We start from the raw sequence: 19439 nt of genomic DNA, 5'->3' as shown, positions 1-19439 counted from the left end.
GGGTGGGTAAGGGAGAGTGGGGAGAGGATGGGGAGAGAACAGCAGGAAAGAAAGCAAGAAGAGGGAGAAAGGAAGGGGGAGAGAGAGGAAGAGAGAAGGAAGACAGAGAGAGAAAGAAAAAAATATTCACTACCCTGAGGGAAACAATGGTTCTCTATAAGCAAATTATTTCAGATAACCAACACTGGGAGTCTTCTTCTGAAAACCTCTCTAATGTTAGCAACAGAATTAATATTTTCTTAATGACTCAGGTCTGCCCTGTTGAGCAGGCGTTCTATGGTGCTGCACGACCCTCCAGGCCACTGGCATGCACAGAGCTCTTTCTGTCTTCTGCAAGATGGCTCCAATCTTCTGAGCTTTTTATAGATTCTCTGTCAACCCCCTGACTGTCAGGCTGTCAGCTGTCACTTGTAGACTTTCTCCCAGTTCTTAGAGCAAGCAGCCTGCTGTGCTGCTTTTACATCACTGTGAGCTAAGAAGTCAGGAGGCCAAGCTTGTTAGAACTGTGGCTCAAGTAAGAGTCAATGTGCGCTCCCCAGCCCAAGACATGCTCTCTCTAATAAATAAAGAACATAAACTCCGGGGCAGCTCCTCAGGTTCTCGAAGTCCCCCATCGGCTCTCTCCCAGGTTCTTCGCTGTGTTCCAAATGGTTGAGGTTTCAGAATTAGTGACCTCTGGATAGCTGAGGTTTCACTAAATATATAAGACATTCAAGGAGACAAACGAAAAACTAAACAGAGCCGACCTTAACTAATCCGAAAGCGAATAAAAGTTCTGTCACGTAAGTGACAGTCGATAGCCCAGACACCCTGTTCTCTTGCCAGTCTCTTTGCTTTGCCTGAGGCAGAGGCCGAGCCAGCCATGGCCTGGCTCCCCGGCTGTCTCTTCCAGCATCCCCAAAGGGCTCTGAACGGGTAGAACTGGAAACCATCAGATACAGGCAACAGTGGGCGAACAAGCTGGCACAGACATCCCCACCTGCCAGCAGCTAATGCCAAGGGCTGGGCCCAGCTTCGACCATCTGCCCACCCTACCACTCCTCATGCACATCCCTGGGGGGAGGCTAGGAGCAGAGAGGTCCTATGACATGAACCAGGGCGCTACCATAACTGAGCAAGATGGCGGCTGCGGAGAAGCCATCAACAGACAGGTCCCCTGATGGACAGGTAGCAGAGCAAAAACAGCCCTCAGCATGCCACCCATTCGTAGTGCAATCTGATGTAAGGACACTGACTGGCCCCTTCTGGGCACAATGCCATCCTCCTGAAAACGCAGGTCTCCATTTCACGGGATGTGGTCTTTGGGCTGGCACTAAATTCTGAAAATAAGAAAAGTATTTAACTGCTCATTGAATTCACTAATAAGGTGCTTTTTTAAAATAAATAATGCACTTTTTAAAAAATTAATCTCTTTCCTTTTGTAGGTTCTATTTGTTTTAAAATATTCTGAGAGCAACATAAAAGTTCTACTACATAGGCCTATCACCTCTTTACCCAGACTGTCACACACAAAAAATTTTTAAATAACTATAATAGAATAAGCTATCCTAGAAATAGAAGAAAATTCCAAAAATTGCCCTTCTTGTACTGAGTATTCAACTTGTAAAGAAAGAAACAACAAATATCCTAAAATTAAAAACAGAAACTCTGGAAAGAATCCCATTATTTAATAGCTTTCCTTTATGCCTGGCACATAGTAGGCCCATAACAAATATTTATTGGGTGGCTGGCTGGATGGTTGAATAGATACAGTACTACAGACTGGATAGTCTGAAGTTAACCGACCTTCCCTAGGACTTTCATCAGCAGGATGCATCCAAAACCATATTGGGGCATGTTGAAGAAATATAATTAACTAGTCAAGTAAAGTCTTTTCTAAAATGAAATCTGAGTATCTTTTCTTAGAGCCTGAGACTAGGGATTTTAAACACTCTTGTCTAAAGGCAAGTTCAGACCTGCCCCTTGAACAGTTGATATTTATTAACCATTTACCAATTGAGTGCATGGGCCATTGTGCCAGGAAATGAAAATGGGAGTATTGTGAGCAAGACGGGAAGGCCCAACCCAACATGAAAACACACTCACCAGAATCTATAATAGACCCACACAGACGAGGTCCCCTGACTTGTGACTATAGTGCATTGGGGAGAGAATGATCTCCAATGAATGGTACAGGGTCAACTGGAGGAGGAAAAAATGAATCTTGATCCCTACCTTACACCATAAAAATCAATTTCAGATAGATTACAGATCTAAATACAAAAAGTAAAACAGTGAAGCATCCAAAAAATAACATCTTCATGACCTTGGAGCAAAGATTTCTCAAACAGGATACAAAGTGCCCTGACTATAAAGCAAAAAACTGGTAAATTGAACAATATTAATATTAAGAACTTCTATTCATCAAAAGACACTTAACATTACAAGAGTGAAAAAGGCAGCTCACAAGGTGGGAGAAAATACTCAAACAACATGTATTTCTGACCAAGGACTGATATCTAGGATGTATAAAGATTAGTAGCCAGGATACATAAAAATCAGTAAGACAGGGGCACCTGGGTGGCTCAGTCGGTTAAGCGGCTGCCTTCGGCTCAGGTCATGATCCCAGGGTCCTGGGATCGAGCTCCCTGCTCGATGGACAGTCTGCTTCTCCCTCTCCCTCTGCCTGCCTCTCTGCCTACTTGTGCTCTCTCTCTCTGTGTCAAATAAATAAATAAAATCTTTAAAAAAAATAAATAAATAATCAGTAAGACAGACCACCTGACTCAACGTTTTACTTTTTAGTGGCAAAAGATTTGAACAGGCACTTCACAAAGAGGATCCCCAAAGTATCGATAAGCATATGAAAAGGGGCTGAACTTTCTAAGTCCTCGGGTAAATGCAAACTAAAACCACAAGGTGATGGTATACCTAAGAGTGAAAATGAACAAGAGAAAGCACCAAGTGTTGACAAGGATATGAAACAACTGGCTTTCTCCTATACTGTGGTGGGAATGTAAGTCAGTATAATTACTCTTGGCTGCCATATACAATCATCTGGAAATATGCAGCAAAGCCGAACATATGCACACCCACTAAGCCAGGAATCTCACCACGATGCATATAACCCGGCAGAAACGCAGACATATGTTCACCAAAAGACATGTGCAATAATGTTCACAGCACCTCGATTCAGAATAGTCCCAAACTGGAAACCTCGCAACTGCCCATCAAAGGCTTCTAGAACAGATGAAAAAGAAGTGGGATGTACTCACACGTGGAATATTGGATGGCAACTCAAATGAGCAAACCTGAGTGGCACGTGCTTCCAGGGCCTTTGCACTGCTGACATCATCTCTCATTATGTAGGTCCAGGTTCACGTGTGACAACTTGCCTGGAGAGGCCCTTCCGTGGTCCCACCAAACAGGCCACAGTCATTCACCCTTTATCCCAGTGGCCTGTTCTATTTCTTTCACAGCACCTCTCCCGAGCTGAACCCACTTTGGCTTGCTCATTGTACTTGGGTTTAGAGCACAGGGACTTGGCCTCTTTGGCTCACTGCAGGATCCCTGGCACCTGGACCCTCAGCATCTAAAACTACGTCTGGCATATTTACTCAACTGATTTGAAGCTTATATCCACATAAGAGCCTGCCTGCAAACGTTTATATCAGGTTTATTTATAATTGCCCAAAACCTGAAGCAACCAAGATGTCCTCCAACAGCCAGATGGACAAATAAACTGTGGTACATTCATACAATGGGTTATTACTGAGTTATAAAAAGAGCTGAGCTGCCAAGTCACAAAAAGACATAGATGAATATTAAATGCCTATGGCTAAGCGAAAGAAGCCAGTCTGAAAAGGCTACAGACAATCTGGTTCCAATTCTATGCCGTTCCAGAAAAGGCAAAACTATGGCAATGCTAAAAAGATGAGTGGTTCTCAGGGGCCTGGAAAGAAACGGAAAGAGCTGAATGGATGACTCACAGGAGATTTTTTTAAGGTGATGATATTATTCTATGTGATATTGTGAGAGTATACATGACATTCTGCATTTGTCAAAACCCACAGAACTTTACAGCACAAAGAGTAAGCCTTTTGTATGCACATTAAAAAAAAATCATTTAGGAGATTGGGGGATCCCAGAAGGGATGTAGAATGTGACAAAGCAATCTAACTACATTACAAATGTAGGAAGCAACCTCACTGAAGGCGGGGGAAGTAACTGGAAATGAGTGGAGTCTATAAGACCAAGTGCAACAGAAAATGCACGTGGACCTGCACTCTCCTTGATCATGCTGTTTCTGTACCCAAAAAGATAAGGACACCCTGATTTCCCAAAGTGTTATCAGCACTCAGTCGGCAAAGGTAAAGAATCGAAAATATGAACAAAATTGCTAGCTTATTCTTTCCTTAATTATCTGCAATTAAAAACAAAAACCTCCTGGCTGCCTCAAACGAGGAGAAGGCAAAGCCCCAGGAAAGCTGCTCTTAACATTGTAAAGCCCTGTGATCGGAGAGCTGGTGTCCTTGAAGGCAGGGAGCCCTTTCCTTACCAGTGACAATAGGCATATCCACGCCCACCTCTTTTTTAAAATAACCTTAGATTTCTCACATAAGGGAATGCGTTCATTGGACAAAATGTAAGCAAAATAAAAATCACCCATAATGACACTAAAAACACTATTAATATTTATTACACATCTTTGCAGCCCTTTTCCTACGCACATATGAAAGATACCCTAGGAAAAATATTTTTATCCAGAATGAATGTTATATGATAATAGATATATTATCACTTAACTCACATGCAATAATTCTCTTGAACCGAAAAGCAGCCCAACAAAATTTTTCATTCTGAGACACTGCCAAGGTTATTCCATATTCATAAAACCAGGTGTGTGACCAAAATTTTCAAACCCTCAAAAAAAAAAAAATTCTAAATAAAAACTCCAAAAGCCTGTGTTCTCTTTTTGGCCAAAGAATGTACCTTTACCTTGAATATTTGTAGCAACAAGGATGAATCGATCATGGCAAAAAAAGCATAGACGTTGCTAGTGGTACTTGAATAAATATCATGGGCTTTTCCTGGGATGATTTTTTAACATTATTAATCCTCAAAAGATCCCTGAGAGGGCTATATCATTTAAAAGGGGAAATTAAAGGAAGCCAAGGATGACGACTTATAACCACGCTGTGAGTAAAGGCAGGTGCAGGGATCCTGCCTCATCCTTCTGGGCAGACCAAACCTACTCCGTATAATGTGATGCCCCACACCAGGCCAGGCATTAAGCATTTGTTTATTTTTTTTTTAGGATTTTATTTATTTATTTGACAGAGAGAGAGACAGCGAGAGAGGGAATACAAGCAGGGGGAGTGGGAAAGGGAGAAGCAGGCTCCTTGCTGAGCAGGGAGACCGATGCGGGGCTCGATCCCAGGACTCTGGGATCATGACCCGAGCCTAAGGCAGACACGTAACCGACTGAACCACCCAGGCCAGGCATTAAGCATTTAAAAGGAACCCAAGGTCTAAACCAATAAGGAATCTCTGAAATGAGACAACTTATTTCCTACCACCAGCAGGAAGCCATATCTAGGAACTTTTCCATTTGTTGTGATTTTGTAAAGTGGGGCCAGAGGGAAAAAGACAGCCTGAATTCCTTGAGAAGGCTGGTCCACACCACGCCCACCAGACCTGCTCAGAGCCCCCCGCCTCACACCTGCAGAGGTGGGGTGGGCCAGTGGCTTCATCATAATGGCTGACTTGAGAATCTACACTTCACTAAATGTTTTATACATTCTCTGTATCTCATTCTTCACCCTCCTTCACTGTCTTAAACTGCTTTATGCGAGGCAATTTACAGTAAGGTGCCAATGATAAACAGACCAGTTCCTCATTTTCTTCTTCTTTAGAGCAATGAGTTAACTCAAACTTGGGATATTTCACATATAAAACGCAGCCCACTCTCCCTCTCTGAAGTTTAACATGCGAATATCCTAGAGGTTTGAGAAATGACTGGCAGCTAAACACTTTTAAAGTCTCAGGCTAGTTTAAATGATGTCCTATTTACCTAAATACACACGTTTTCATTTAAACATCCATCCATATAAACTGCTTCTGGCAGAAGATTACTGAAGTTTGAACCATCTGGGGTTTGATGAAGAAATGGAATATTCTAGCTTAACAAAAGGCACTTGTCTACCAGAGATAGTACATGTTATTTTTTTTTTAGTTGTAATATTTGTAGCTCTTTTCATTATGGCAAGCATAATCATGTTTTAGCACCAAATCAATGACTCATTTTCTCTTGACTTGTCAGAGAGCTGCCCCACCCCATCACCAACAGAAGAAAAACCAGTTGACTACTTAGAATTGTTATGTTGAGTATTGGCTCATAAGAACTAAACAGAAAAATCATCTTTACCAATCTGAAATCTCAACACCTTACCTATTTGGCTTGAAACAGATTTGATTCTTTTAACATTTGCAGAAATGAACGGAGCATCTACATCTGTTGTACTACTGACATATAAAATATAAAAGATATTAACAGATGATTCAACAAGCAGCTCAGGACAAAAATATCCTTTAGCAGAAGCAAAAGAAGTTGTTAAGGCATTTGTACATTATTTAGAAGCATCATTTCTTTACTTCTATCATGTGACAGGAATAGCTGATGCTTTCAAACAGGTAGGATAAAATACCCACTCTGCAACCAATGTTTTATTTAAAGTGAGTTTCTAACTTTTCACCTCAAAACTCCATCTATGTGGACAGCTAGAGAGTGTAAGGGCTCCAATATTAACTGTTCATGCAGACTTGACAATCCAAGAAATAAGTAGTACACTTCCTAGGATATATACTTGAGTACTGATGGATTTGAATTTTTCTAAAGAAATCGTTGAATCCTGTTGATGGTTCATCTTATAAATGGCAAACATAGAATGGAAACCTGTAAACTGTTCAACTAAGATGAAGCATATTTGAAAATCTATCAAATAACTAAGCAGAGGAGCCTTGCCCGGTGTATGGGGCAAACATTCTAGAATAGTTGGAAATGACCAGGGTGAGGGAGGTGACCCACATGGTCACTGTTTCCAAGTGTGAGTCTTCCTCTTTTTCCTGCTGGCAATTTAAACTCAGGGATGGAACTAAGCCTCTCTCAGCCTCAGTTCTGTTGTTTTAATTTTTTTTTTAAGATTTAATTTATTTATTTGAAAGAGAGAGAGAGAGCACAAGGGGGAGGAGGGGCAGAGGGACAAACAGACTCCCCTCCGAGCACGAGGGTGGAGGCGGGGCTCGATCCCAGGACCTTGAGATCATGACCTGAGCCCACCCAGGTGCCCTTAAGCCTCAGTTCTGTTGTTTTAAATATGAGGTAGCTACTGGGGCACGTGGGTGGCTCAGTCGGTTAAGCGTCTGACTCTTGATTTTGGCTCAGGTCATAATCTCAGGATTGTAGAATTGAGTCTGCACTCGGAGGGGAGTTTGCTTGAGGTTCTCTCCCTCTGCCCCTCCCCTCCGTATGCATGCTCTCTCTCTCTCTTTCAAATAAATAAATCTTTTTTGAAAATGAGGTAACTACTTCTATCACAGAGTCTTTGTGTGAATTGAATGGGATTATCTGTTGGTGCTTTATGGATTCTATCATCATACAAAATAAACAAATATCATTAAGAGCAAAAAATACTGCTTTCCACTTCCGACCAGAGGTGTCCATGAAAAATCTTAATTTATTTTTTCTATCACGTCATGCTCATTCTAAAACGAACTATAAAATGACATTCTAGGAAGACATTCCCCAGTGAAAATGAATTTGTTTATACAGATTTATTCAGCCTCTTATTTAGGCTACTTTGTACCCTTCACCTTTTAAAAATTTTATTTCCTAAAGCTGCTACTATTCTCCCTCTCAGATGCTCATTTTATATCTCAACACAAGTTAAAAATAAATACCACTATTAGTCAATTATGAGTTGCCAAGGTAAAGGACAAATAATAGGAACAGGAAAAGCCCCCCAGCAGACAATATTATAAGTTACACATTAAAAATTTTTAAGTCAAATACACCAGCTCTTCTTAAAGGTGAACCAATTAAATTTTTCTTTAAAAGGCAGGTAGGGTACCTATGATGTCTGCAGCATCAAGATTTCAAATTTAACTTAGAAGTCAATAGTAGGAAGTGCTGGAGGAGGGAAAGAGGGTGTTTTTAAAAGGCTTCTCAATCTGATTCTTCCTATCCAAGCCACGTCACACAAGAGATCATGCCAAGGGAAGGATGGATACACTCTCACTTTAGCTACTGGAATTAGCTCTGCAATTGGATGATCCTTTGGTGAACTAGCCTAATGCTTGTCTCAGGTTTGCCTTAAGAGAGAAAGACACTTCAATAACCGCTTTAAGTATCACCCTCTCTTTAATAAATCCCATTTTCTGCAATGTAGGGCACCTTTATCATAGAAGCCCTAAAAGGTAGGGCTTAAAAACCCTAGACCAGCCCCATTTTTTCAGGTAAGGAAAGAGAACCTGAAAACAGAAGTCTATCATGAATATGACTTGCCAAGGTCATCGAGCTAATTAAGCAACAGCCCAAGGTCCTTCCCATAACATCTTGGGAACAATGGACATGCTTTGATTCCATAGATTTCACAGATGCCAACAAGGACCTGGAGCCCACAAATAAGATATCCTGTCCTGGTTCATTGATTCCTGAAGTTCGGCTGGCAGTAAGAGATTACTTTCTCTTACTTAAAACCTTACTTCCTATTAAAATGAAAGATAATTAAAGTGTGTTTAGTCATTTACACTATAAAGTGAACGAATTTATCATATCCTTCCCTGAAAACAGGCTTCGAGTAAAGGGAGAAGCACAGAACCACTATGCAGTAAATAAACGTACTGGATACACGAAGACAACTGGGAACAGGACATAGTCTCTGCCCGCAAAGGGCTTTCAGTCATATGGACACCTCCATTCTCTTGTAACAGAAAGGTTCCTTTCTTGTTCTTTTCCTCTTACCCAATTTTCAAGGATGAAGGCTTCCTGTTCCCCTTTCCGCATCTTTGCAAATATCTGTTGGAACGAATGAATGAATCAATACTCCCAAGTTACTTCCTGCCCTAAGGATTCTTCAAAAAAGGAAAAGCCCTTCTCTGATCATTTTTTCCTCAACCATAAAGTCATGTGTTAGAGACGAATCTGCACTCTGGTCTCTTCTTTTTTCTAAGGTCTTACACCATCAAACAGATTTCCCAAGCACCAGTCCTGACTCAGAAAAACCTGGTTAGACTTTACTGACCCAAACTTTGAAGGAGAGGCAGGAATCTTGGCTCACATTCCCGTTCTATTAAGACTTGTGTGAGCCCGTTGCTCTGAATCTTATCTGCTGATGGAAAAGCACTCACCCCTTCTTTGCCCAGCAAGCACAGCTACTCTCAGAGAAATGAACAATGACTGTGCAAATAAAACAGGATTCTTGTACATACTGAAAAATTAAAATTAGAGAGAAGAATGGCAGTAACCTGTGATTACTTCCTTGGAAGACTCTCATCCCCCTACCTCTGTGTTTTATTCCTTTGCCACTTCCTTTCCGTTCACAGGTTCAAAGGACAGCACAGATATAATTCACAAGCAGGGGAGAGAACCAAAACTTTGAGTCAACAATGAAAAAGTAGATTTATAACCCAGGCAGAGCCAAATTACATTAGTGCAGTTAATTTGGGGTTTGTCTTTCTGAAATGCACAGTTCCAGAAGACGGTCTGGAGGGCCAGTTTCGGTCACACTCCCTTGGCGGCCAGGTGCTGGACACCTCAGGGCACCCAGGTGTGTGAGAGACACTGGGGCTGCAGGGGCCATAAGACCCTGCCCTCACGAAGCTGCAAGACAGGATTACACGACGTGTTCCAAGAAAGGGGTGAGTAAGCACAAGCCAGCGGAGGCCTGTCAGCCAGGCCGCCAGGGAGGACGTGTCAGAGAAGCTTCCTAGAGGAGATACCCCAAGGGTGAGCCTGAAGAACAGGAAACAGGTGGACAAGTAAGGTAGGAGAGGTAAGGAGAGATGGTCTGGCAGAGAGAGAAGCAAGCTTGAAGGGGTCCTGTCTGCCCTGCATTCAGGGGTGGGGGACAGGGGCAAGAGATGATGCTACAGAGGCGGGCAGGGTAAGCCCCTGAGCCCTGGCTGCAGCCTAAGGTCTCATGCTTTGTCAGGAAGGCCGTGGGAAATAACAGGATCCAGCCTGGACTTCAGAAAACACTTTGAATCACCACAGTGAGGGGCAGTTGGAGGGGAGGGCTCAGAGGGGGAGGTCCCAGCCCAGGAACCTGAGACACGTGTCTGCTCCTGACTCTGCCATTGAGAGAGACGTGGCCTCTGACCGGGGCCTGTTGCTCAAGCTCCCCGCACCTCAGTTTCTTGCAGAGTTACTGCAAGGTTGGGGTATGCAGTAGGAACTCAGTAAATTGAGCTGTGGGGCAGCATTGCGGCTATGTGCCTCTGGGGTCAGCATGACCTGAGACGGGGACAGGTCACAGCTTCTCTGGTCTCGGTTTCTTCTGCTACAAAATGAAGAAATGAAGAGAACATCACCACCCCCCCTCTCCTAAAGTTATTGTAAAGTTTGACTGTGGGAGACAAAACGTACAAGTCCCCTGGCCCTCCGCGGGGAGCTGTATTAGCGGACAAGCAGGGGGCTGCTGCTGGCGGCCATACCAGGACTCGGGGCAGAGAACTGAGATGGAAGCATCAATCGGTGAGAAATGTTAGGTGTTGCACGAATGCGGTGGCAGCGAGAAGTCAAGGCACCGGGTTGCAGAGCCGTAAGGAGCGAGTGTCGACAAGACTCTGAGGCTGCCGGGTGTGATGTGGAGGGCAGAAGCAAGAGAGAGGATGCCAGCAGTATCTGTGGCTGGGACATCCATGGATTGCAGCACATGCCATTCACTCACGAGGAAAGGGAGGAAGAGGAGGAGGTCTGCAGAGGAACGTAAACTCCATTTGCAGGCCAGTTACCCACGAGGCTCCCATGGAGCATCTAAGTGGAGTTATCCATTTCAAAACTCTCTGAATATGTCTGGTCCTCAGAAAACAGATCTGGGCTAAAAATACAGATTGAAGAGTTGTCAGCATATGGCCAGCAACTGAAGCCACGGGAATATTCGTATCACCCAGAAAGAGCGTGCAAGAGCGGGGGAAAAAAAAAACCAACAACACAGAAGGCAGAGCAGGGGCCCAAAGACAGACCCTGTGCAACATCAGATCAAAGAGATGGGCAGAGAAAGAAAACCCAGAAGGGGGGCTGGAAGAGTAGCTAGAGAAGCGTGGGAGACCTGGAGGGGCTGCCTCAGAAGCCAAAGGCTTCCCCGGGGGAGTGGCCAAGGGCGTCTAACGCGGCAGGAGGGCCAAGGCAAATAAAGCCTCACACAGTCCCCCTGGATTGAGAAACAGCAAGGTCCTCAGGGCAGCTGTGGTGGATAAACAGTGTCCGGAGAAAGATCCAGAAAAATAGATAGTAAGAGTGGCAACCAGAGGGGATCCAGGACTGGGGAAGGGAAGCGTTTTTCGTGGCCGGTGATGGTTGCTGTTTCTAGCAGGGAGCCCGGCTGCCAACCCATCCAAGGCAGGAGGACGATGAAGGGAAGAGGCCCCCGGATGGGTGGCCACACTGGCTGGCGCAGGAGGAGGCCGAGGACTGGGCTGCAGGGAAGGAAAGAGCATGGAAGATTTGCCTTGAAAAGATGGAGGACGGTTTGAAATTCAAGCCATGAAATAGCCAAGTACGGCCTGGGAAGACTAGGGAGTAAACCGCAAAATGAAATAGTGCGCAAGGTGCACGCACCACATGGGAAAAAACAATGCAGACCTTGCTCTTCCCTCATCTGGAAAGAGAGACTCCTCCGAGGAGAGTTGTCAATGAGGCAAGGTGCAGCCAGGTGTAGCCAGGTGCAGCCAGGTCGTTTCAGAGCTGGGAGAAAAGCACAAGACCCTGGAAGCAAAAGCATGAGTCCAAGGCGAGAATGCAGGCAGAACTAGTATGTCAGGGGCACAGCAGAAGCAGAGGAAAAGAGGGTGGGCAGGAGACACCGGGAACATCAGATTCTCAAAAGAATTCTCTCGATCTAAGCTGAAAAATCAATGCACTGCAACCACGATTTGTAAACACCTGTTTGGAGCAGATAAGCCAATGAAGGTAAGTGTACTTTTCAACAATGCTGAAATAAAACAGTAATAATGCAAGAGTGGGATATGGATTACTGTAACAAAACCATAAATCTGTTTTGTTTTTTTTTTCCTAGCTGTGACTCTAATAAAGAAATGCCACCAACTCACTCAGTGCTAAAATATGGCTTCTGATGACTGGCTCTTTTTCATTCATTCAAATAAATGCCTAATGGTTGAAGAACTGTGCTCTCCCACAGTAGGACATACACAAAGAAAATTCACGCAGATTGAAGTCTAATTTCTCCATACATACATGAAAATGCACAGGAACTTCCAGAATAAGGAAGATTCTAGAAGAAAGGGGAATGATATAGAGACGATTTGCCCACGTTCAAGTTCAAACACATACCGATATCCCTGACCTCAAAGTATCCACTCATCTTCTCCAAATTCTACCACCGAATAGATGCAAATGCCTTGTTTTCTCTTCCTTCCTGTCCTCTGCCCACATCACAGAGAATCAGAAGTAGTTAGTGGCTGGTTGTGGTTCAAGGTACAACAGTGACTGTACCTACTGTGTTCCAGATGCTACGTTCCACGTCTTTCCCATCCGGTCCTCACGACAACCCTGCAAAGAGGCCAGGGTGATCCCCTTAAATATAGCAGAAGGTGAGGCTCAGAGAGGTTACGGAAATTGCCTACGCTCTCACGACTACTGAATGCTGGGGCCACGAGGTGACTTCAGGTTCTTCTAGCCACGGAACACTTACTCTCTTAACCACCGCCTCCACCCCAAATTTCCCTAACTACTGTTCCAAAGGGAAACGTGTGAAGCACTTTTCTTCCCTTGGCAATTGAGAATTCTTTTATTCGTAGACTTCTAACACGTTTAATTTATTCCTTAATATTTTACAGATTGAGTTTATGGAGGTTTAAAAAAAAAAAAAAAAGCAGTTCTTTTAAAAAGCCTATTCATTCTCCAATACCCAAACACATGGAGATTCACCAAATGATCCACAAACCAAGTTCTAAGCAATAGCTTCTACCTTCTGGCTCAGGTACTAAGAAAGCAGCAAAACAGGGAAATGTGATGTTGTTAGAGTGGGAATCTATATACAAAACAAGGACCTGAACTTAAAGCTAGAAGCTTGATCCAGGTATAAGAACAGCTCCCCGGTGGTGGGATTTCCCCCTACAGGCATGATCAGCCAACTCAGAGGCTCCAACAGCCACTTCTGGGGAGTACACAACACACACAAGTTCACGGAAGGTGCCTGGAGCTGTCCTGCCTCGAGAAGCAGTCGGTGCAAGGGGGTGCATCACAATTCCTGGACATGGCCCTGCACCGCCACATTTCAGCTGTGGGCCCTGGGGCAACTTTCTGGCATCTCCATGACTCACTTTCTATACTGACAAAATGAGAATATCAGAAATTGTTACTAGGACTACACGAATCATACCTGATGCACAGAGATCATTTAATAAACACCAGGTAATTCTATCACATATGTTTAGGCTTTTCCCTTTCTGGAGGAGTATTTTTAAAGATTTATTTATTTATTCTAGAGAGGCAGAGAGGGGGGAAGGGCAGAGGGAGAGAGAGAGTCTCAAACAGACTCCCCGCTGAGCGTGGAGCCCAACTCGGGGCTTGATCTCGCAACCCTGAGATCATGACCTGAACTGAAATCAAAGAGTCAAATGCATAACTGACTGAGCCACTGAGGTGCCGCTGGAGGAGTATTTTTAAAACTGCATGCTACTGTCCAAAAATGTCATGGAATCTATTTATTTTTTAATTAATTAATTAATTTTTTAAGAGAGAAAAAGAGGGGCAGAGGGAGAGGGAGAGAGAGAATCTTAAGCAGGCTCCACGCCCTGTCTGCACTGGGCCAGATGTGGGGCTCACTCTCACAACCCTGAGATCATGACCTGAGCCAAAATCAAAAGTCGGACACTTAACTGACTGAGCCACCCAGGGCCCCCTGAAATCAATTTAGAGGGTCACAACCAGCAATTCTGGAAAAGGAAATAGAACATTGTATTTAAACATTAATAAAGTCATATTTTACACTACCCTTGTCATTTTTTTCTCTAGCATACATGGTAATATTAAGTGGTGCTTTGTGAATCCATGTGTCTTTCATATATCCATGTGTCCATGTGTCAGGCAGCAATCTAAAGGGTATTTCTTCCTAGGGTCACCATCAAAACAAATCCAACTGCAAAACTGAAAGTACAGATGTTATCTTGATACTAGGCAAGATGAGAAAAAATGATATGACTTATCCAGTAAGCCATCTTGCAATACTTGTCAAAGGAGACTCGATGCCAGATTTCAAACGCTCTTAAAAACTGTCTGGGTCTGGATGAGATACGAAAATGTCTCAAAACAGAAATTCTTAAAGGAGGATACAGATCCATCCTAACAGTTCCATTATAACCAAATCCTTCGCTGAAAATTTAACTATCTGTATAAGAAGATGAAATGGAAAATAACCATAACTAAGCATTTTAGAATTTATAAAAAACACTTATCTCTGTATCCAAACGGCTGTTTGATGTGGTGGGCAGTAATACCGCCCTTAGACTGGGTAAGAAGGGCCATGGTCCTGGGCCCTAATCCTCCCACACCCATCTTCCTGCAGAGCTCCTGGGACCAACTGGACCCACCTACCTGGAACCGCTGTCCCTCTGTCTGGTTTTAGGCTCTGCTGCAGATCCCCAGAGTTTCCTGATCCAATACCAAGCCATTTCCAGCGCATGAACAGGCTCCTCCCGGATCTGTCCTCCCAAGGGGGCCTTTGCCACTGGTCTGAGCCGAAGGTATGATGAAGGGTAAACAGAGTAGACAGAGATTGGGTATGCGAGCGGACACAATGCTCTTCACCAGGTGAGACTGTACTGTGGGTGGGAAGAAAAGAAAGCAGGCACGAGGCCAGGGGATTCTCCAGCTGCATTCCAGCTGTGAGCTCTGGGAAGTCTGAGAATTCAAAATTCAAACCTAGCCTTCCAGGCCACTATGGAGATATCATTGTCAAGGGAGGTAGACAGAATAAATTTTATATCATGCTCATTACAAATGCATTATTTTTAAATATTTAGATCTATGCTCTGAGGGCCTCCATCTGTTCTCTTGCATGGGCCCCTGCAAACTTAAGAGGCAGGGCCCAGTGATTAGCATGTGGGCTCAGAGCCACACGGCCGCGGTTCATACTCCCATCCCCAGGCCCTGCCCTTCACCAGCTCTTCGAGCTTGGGAAAGCCTCTTACTCTGGGTCTCAGTTTCTTCATCTGTAAAACAGACAACAGCACCCTCTTCATAGGGCTGTTGTAAAGACTAAATCAATTAGTCCATATAAAGTGCCGAGAACAGCACCTAATAAGCACTCCACAGATGCTGTCTTCAGGTTATTCTCCATACAAAATTGACCGGCCACTGCAAACTTCAAGACAAGACCACAGCCAGGAAGTTATTCTGTGTATTTCTTCTTTCCCACTCCTAATTTTAAATATCATGCTCTATGCCTCTCCAAAAGATCACTATTTTCTATTCCGAAAAGGACAAGTCATCCAACTGCTGACTGGCCTGATGTAAGTTCTTCTGAAGTTAAATATGTGTTCATCATCTCCCCCAATTTGGCAGAAAGCTCAGGCCCCCGGCCAGTTTGAAGTCTGGCAAATTCGCTTTCTGTGTCAATTGCATGCAGTAAAAATTTGACAACATTACCAATTTTAAGTGTAGAAGGAACATTCCCCACCTTCTATATTCATGAGATTCAGAGCAATTAGTCCTTCTCGGTTAAGAAAGCAGGGGCTGACATACTTGAAGACATCAGCAAGGAAAGGCTACAGACCAGAGAAGCTAAGCTAAAAATAGAGCCCCACCGGTGGAGAAATAGATGGAAGACAACAATTCTTTATATGCCTATTTATGAGTCCACATGCTTTTTGTCATTAAAGGAAGATGGTCATCAGCTTGGTAAATACAAACTGCCAACAACCTTCTCAATGACCAATATTCCTTAAACCTAAAATGACAGAGCAAACAACTTAAAGAGAAACACTTGCCACATTGTAATGACATGCTGGCAGCATAAAGCCCTCTCTCAAATCTCCAGTTTGCTGTATGCCAGAAGGTCTAAAATAGGAGAAGAGATGTACCAGGAAAAGATTCAAGGTGATGTTTACCCTTTAAAATATGTATCTAACCTACATGTTCAATACGGTGAACATCCAATCCACCATTTTTCCCCAATTATTCTGAAAAATGTTTAAATTTTTTGATTTGCCAACCTGCTAAGGGGCCAGAACTCTCTAGTTTCCCCAACTACACCTAATTAGCCTCCCATAAAAGGAGCACTGCTAAAGCACTCTTAATTTCAAGAGTAGTTTTTCTATTAAATCTTCTCCAAATCCAAAATGGAGTATAAAGGTCAGTATGAAATAAATGAAAATTAATTGGATTCTACAGAGGCAAGACTGAGCACATCCATCCACCCAACAGTAATCCCATCTAAATCAAATACAGTGTTTCTTGAAAGAGTTTTGCCAACTTCCTACAAAAAAAGAAAGAAAGAAAGAAAGAAAGAAAGAAAGAAAGAAAGAAAGAAAGAAAGAAAGAAAGAAAGAAAAGAAAGAAAGAAATCCCAGAAACACTTCCTATGTTGGCCGGTTTTTATTTATGCAATTAAAATGGCTTTTTGTAAGAGTCAGGCTGGGGAAACAATATATTTTTACAAGCCTATTAGTCATATAGTCAAGCTTCATTATATCCTAATCATTCATCAGTAGTCCCTAATGAGGATGCTGTTGCCTCCTATCCTGAGAATGTTAAGGAAAGGATGTGTTCACAATAGGCCATAAAATGTGTGAAAAACAGAATACCCCAAACCAGGAGAAAAGCCAATGAGTTCATCTGGCTTTCATTTTTGCTGAACAGCGCTAGCAGCTGTATGGACACAAACCTGCTTTAACTTAGAAGCCGAATCCTTAATTATTAATCCCCTCCATTCTCCCACCCTTCCCAAACTCCACGCCCTTAAGAGAAGTACAATACTTCATTCAGAATCGCTGTTATTAAAGACTCTCATGGGGAATCATTTTGGCTTCAGTCATTTTTCTAGCAGACGTTTGTTACAGTTTATTCCAAATATTTCTCCTAACATCAAGCATCTACGCGTCCGTCGGACTTGTGTATGAACCTTGGCCCCTGAACCGTGGGAAGTCACAGGGGTCGCCGCGGAGGGGAAGCTGGCGGATTCCGGGCATCCCGCACACCACCCGCAGAGCTACCGTCCTTTCACCCAGGCACCCTTCCAGGTTGCCAAAGGCTCTCACCCTGCGCCCATCAACAGGAGTAACCGAGCTCGACCAGGGGGGGAAAAAACTGCTTCAACAAAGCCCAACGTGTAAAGCTTGGGTAAATGCAAGGATGAATTATGGGGACGCGCGTCGGGGCTCGCTGCAAAAGGGAAAGCGTTCATCTCATGATTTTGCTGTAGAATTTCAGGAACCGAGGGGTCCTCTGGGATCCCCAGAACCTCTCCTCTCCGTTAAGCAGCTTTCAGGTCCCTTCCCTGCTCCCCCTCCACCGAAATCGGGATTGCCAGGATCTCAGCAGTGAGTACTGTTCTTGTTGGGTTAGGCGCAGCTGGGGTGAGCCCTTCTGAGGGTAGCTGCAGCTGGAGCCTCGAGGCGCCCCGGGCTCCGAGAAAAGCAAGGTGCTTAGCAAAACCCAACGCTCCCCACTGCCAACAAGGGGGCCCGCAGCTCTGCGCGCACCCGGCATCTGGACCCAGGCAGGGGCGTCCCAACTGTGGCGCCCCGGCGCCAGAGGGCACCCCGGAGAGAGAACGCCCTGCGCCTCGCTCCCAGCGCTGGGTCCCCAGGAGACAGGGCGGTGCGCCCCCGAGAGCTGGAGCCCTGGAGAATTCCGGTGTGGGCACAGTGGGCCGAGGGAGGCCCCCGACCCTCCCGGGCCCGCGCTCAGGTACCTCGCAGCCGTACAGCTGGCCCAGCTGCTCCACGATCCACTCCTCCAGCACCAGCCGCTTCCGAAGCTCCTTGCGATCGTATTTCACTGTCACTTTTCCCTGCTGGTGGCGCCGCTGCTGCTGCTGCTGCTGCTGAACCTGCCCCGCCGCGGCCGCCGCGGCCGCCGTGGCCACGGGCGCCGAGTCCTCCCGGGAGGAGCCTGAGCCGCTGCTCGAGCCCGGGCTGCCGCCGGCGCCGCCCCGGGGACTCTGGAAGAACACCCGCGCGCCGCCGCCGCCGGCCCCACCGGCCGCCTCGCTGCTGCCCGTCGCCACCGACATGTCCCCGCGCGCGCCAGAGCCCGAGTGCGGCCCGGAGGAGGGGCGGGCGGAGCGCGCCGGGCGCCGCTAGCACCTCCGGCCCGGCAGCGGCATGCGAGGGGCTCGGCCGCACCTGCTCCGCGCGCCGCGCACGCCCGGCAGCCCGGCTCGTGGGGAGGTCGGGAGGAGCCTCGGCGACACGGAGGAGGACGGGCGGGGGAGGGCGGGAGGAGGGAGGGGCGGGGACGGCGGCCTTAAAGACGCCGCCGAGGACCCTCTAGGTCCTGCCGGGGAGGCGGGTCTGGCGCCTCGCGGGCCCGGGGCCCGGGGCGTGGGACTTGCGCGCGGAGGCGGGAATGTGTGCGCGTGGGCACGCGCGGCCGCCTGTGCGTAGACACCGGAGAGGACCGGCTTGGGTCTGGCGCCAGAGACGGTCCTCCGCGCGGGTGACCGTGGCCTCCCCTCCCGGAGCCGCGGGATTGCGCCTTTCGCCCCCAGCAGTGCCCAGGCGCACGAAACCCGCCGCCTCCAGCGGCCTGGGCGCCCCCCCCTCCGCTGCCCGGCGCTGCCCCGGGGGGCAGGGGACCGCCCGGAGAGGGACGCGGGGCGGGACCGCGTCGCAGGTTCCTCTTGAAGGTTTTCTTTGCCCTCCCGCCTCTTCGGATGGCGGGGAAGCGTCTCTCTCCCTCCTGTCCCCACCCTCCAGCTCCAAACACATTCCTATTCATGCCACTTCCTCTCTTAGATTGTGAGAAAAATTGACGAGGCGATGTTTGTGCCATCAGACAATCAAAGCGCCTGAGAAATTCTCTTCAGACCAGTTTTCTCTCCTTACAAAGTGTCTGTTTATTCGCAGGCAGAGCATTCATGTTATCTTTGTATCTAAAGGGCTGCAGGCTTGATCCATCGCTGGGCTAAAAGGCTGGGGACACCCAGACAGCAAACATTTCTCTAAAGGAGTCAGTGCTGTTTACTGGGCTTACATTTCTAGTATTGCATTCCCTG

The 19439-nt window shown here is 45.9% G+C and overlaps 1 protein-coding gene across 2 annotated transcripts in view; it reads right to left on the bottom strand.

The window, feature by feature from the left end:
* PPP1R14C (protein phosphatase 1 regulatory inhibitor subunit 14C) overlaps positions 1-19046 on the bottom strand; it is an 81937-nt gene extending 62891 nt beyond the window's left edge. Inside the window, exon 1 of one of the 2 annotated variants that reach the window (XR_010413804.1) lies at positions 18135-19046. Coding sequence is in view for 1 of the 2 variants with exons in the window: in XM_045865741.3 (XP_045721697.1) it covers positions 18135-18455 (321 nt within the window). In the remaining variant the exon portion in view is untranslated. The remainder of the gene's footprint in view (positions 1-18134) is intronic. The other variant, XM_045865741.3, reaches the window with a different exon arrangement.
* Between the last annotated feature and the right edge of the window lie 393 nt (positions 19047-19439).

The sequence above is a fragment of the Mirounga angustirostris genome, unplaced genomic scaffold (genome assembly GCF_029215605.1).
Source record: "Mirounga angustirostris isolate CCGP_5_RB_7025 unplaced genomic scaffold, mMirAng1.0.hap1 SCAF_8, whole genome shotgun sequence".
Classification (NCBI taxonomy): Eukaryota; Metazoa; Chordata; class Mammalia; order Carnivora; family Phocidae; genus Mirounga; species Mirounga angustirostris.
This window is presented reverse-complemented; position numbering and strand designations above follow the sequence as displayed.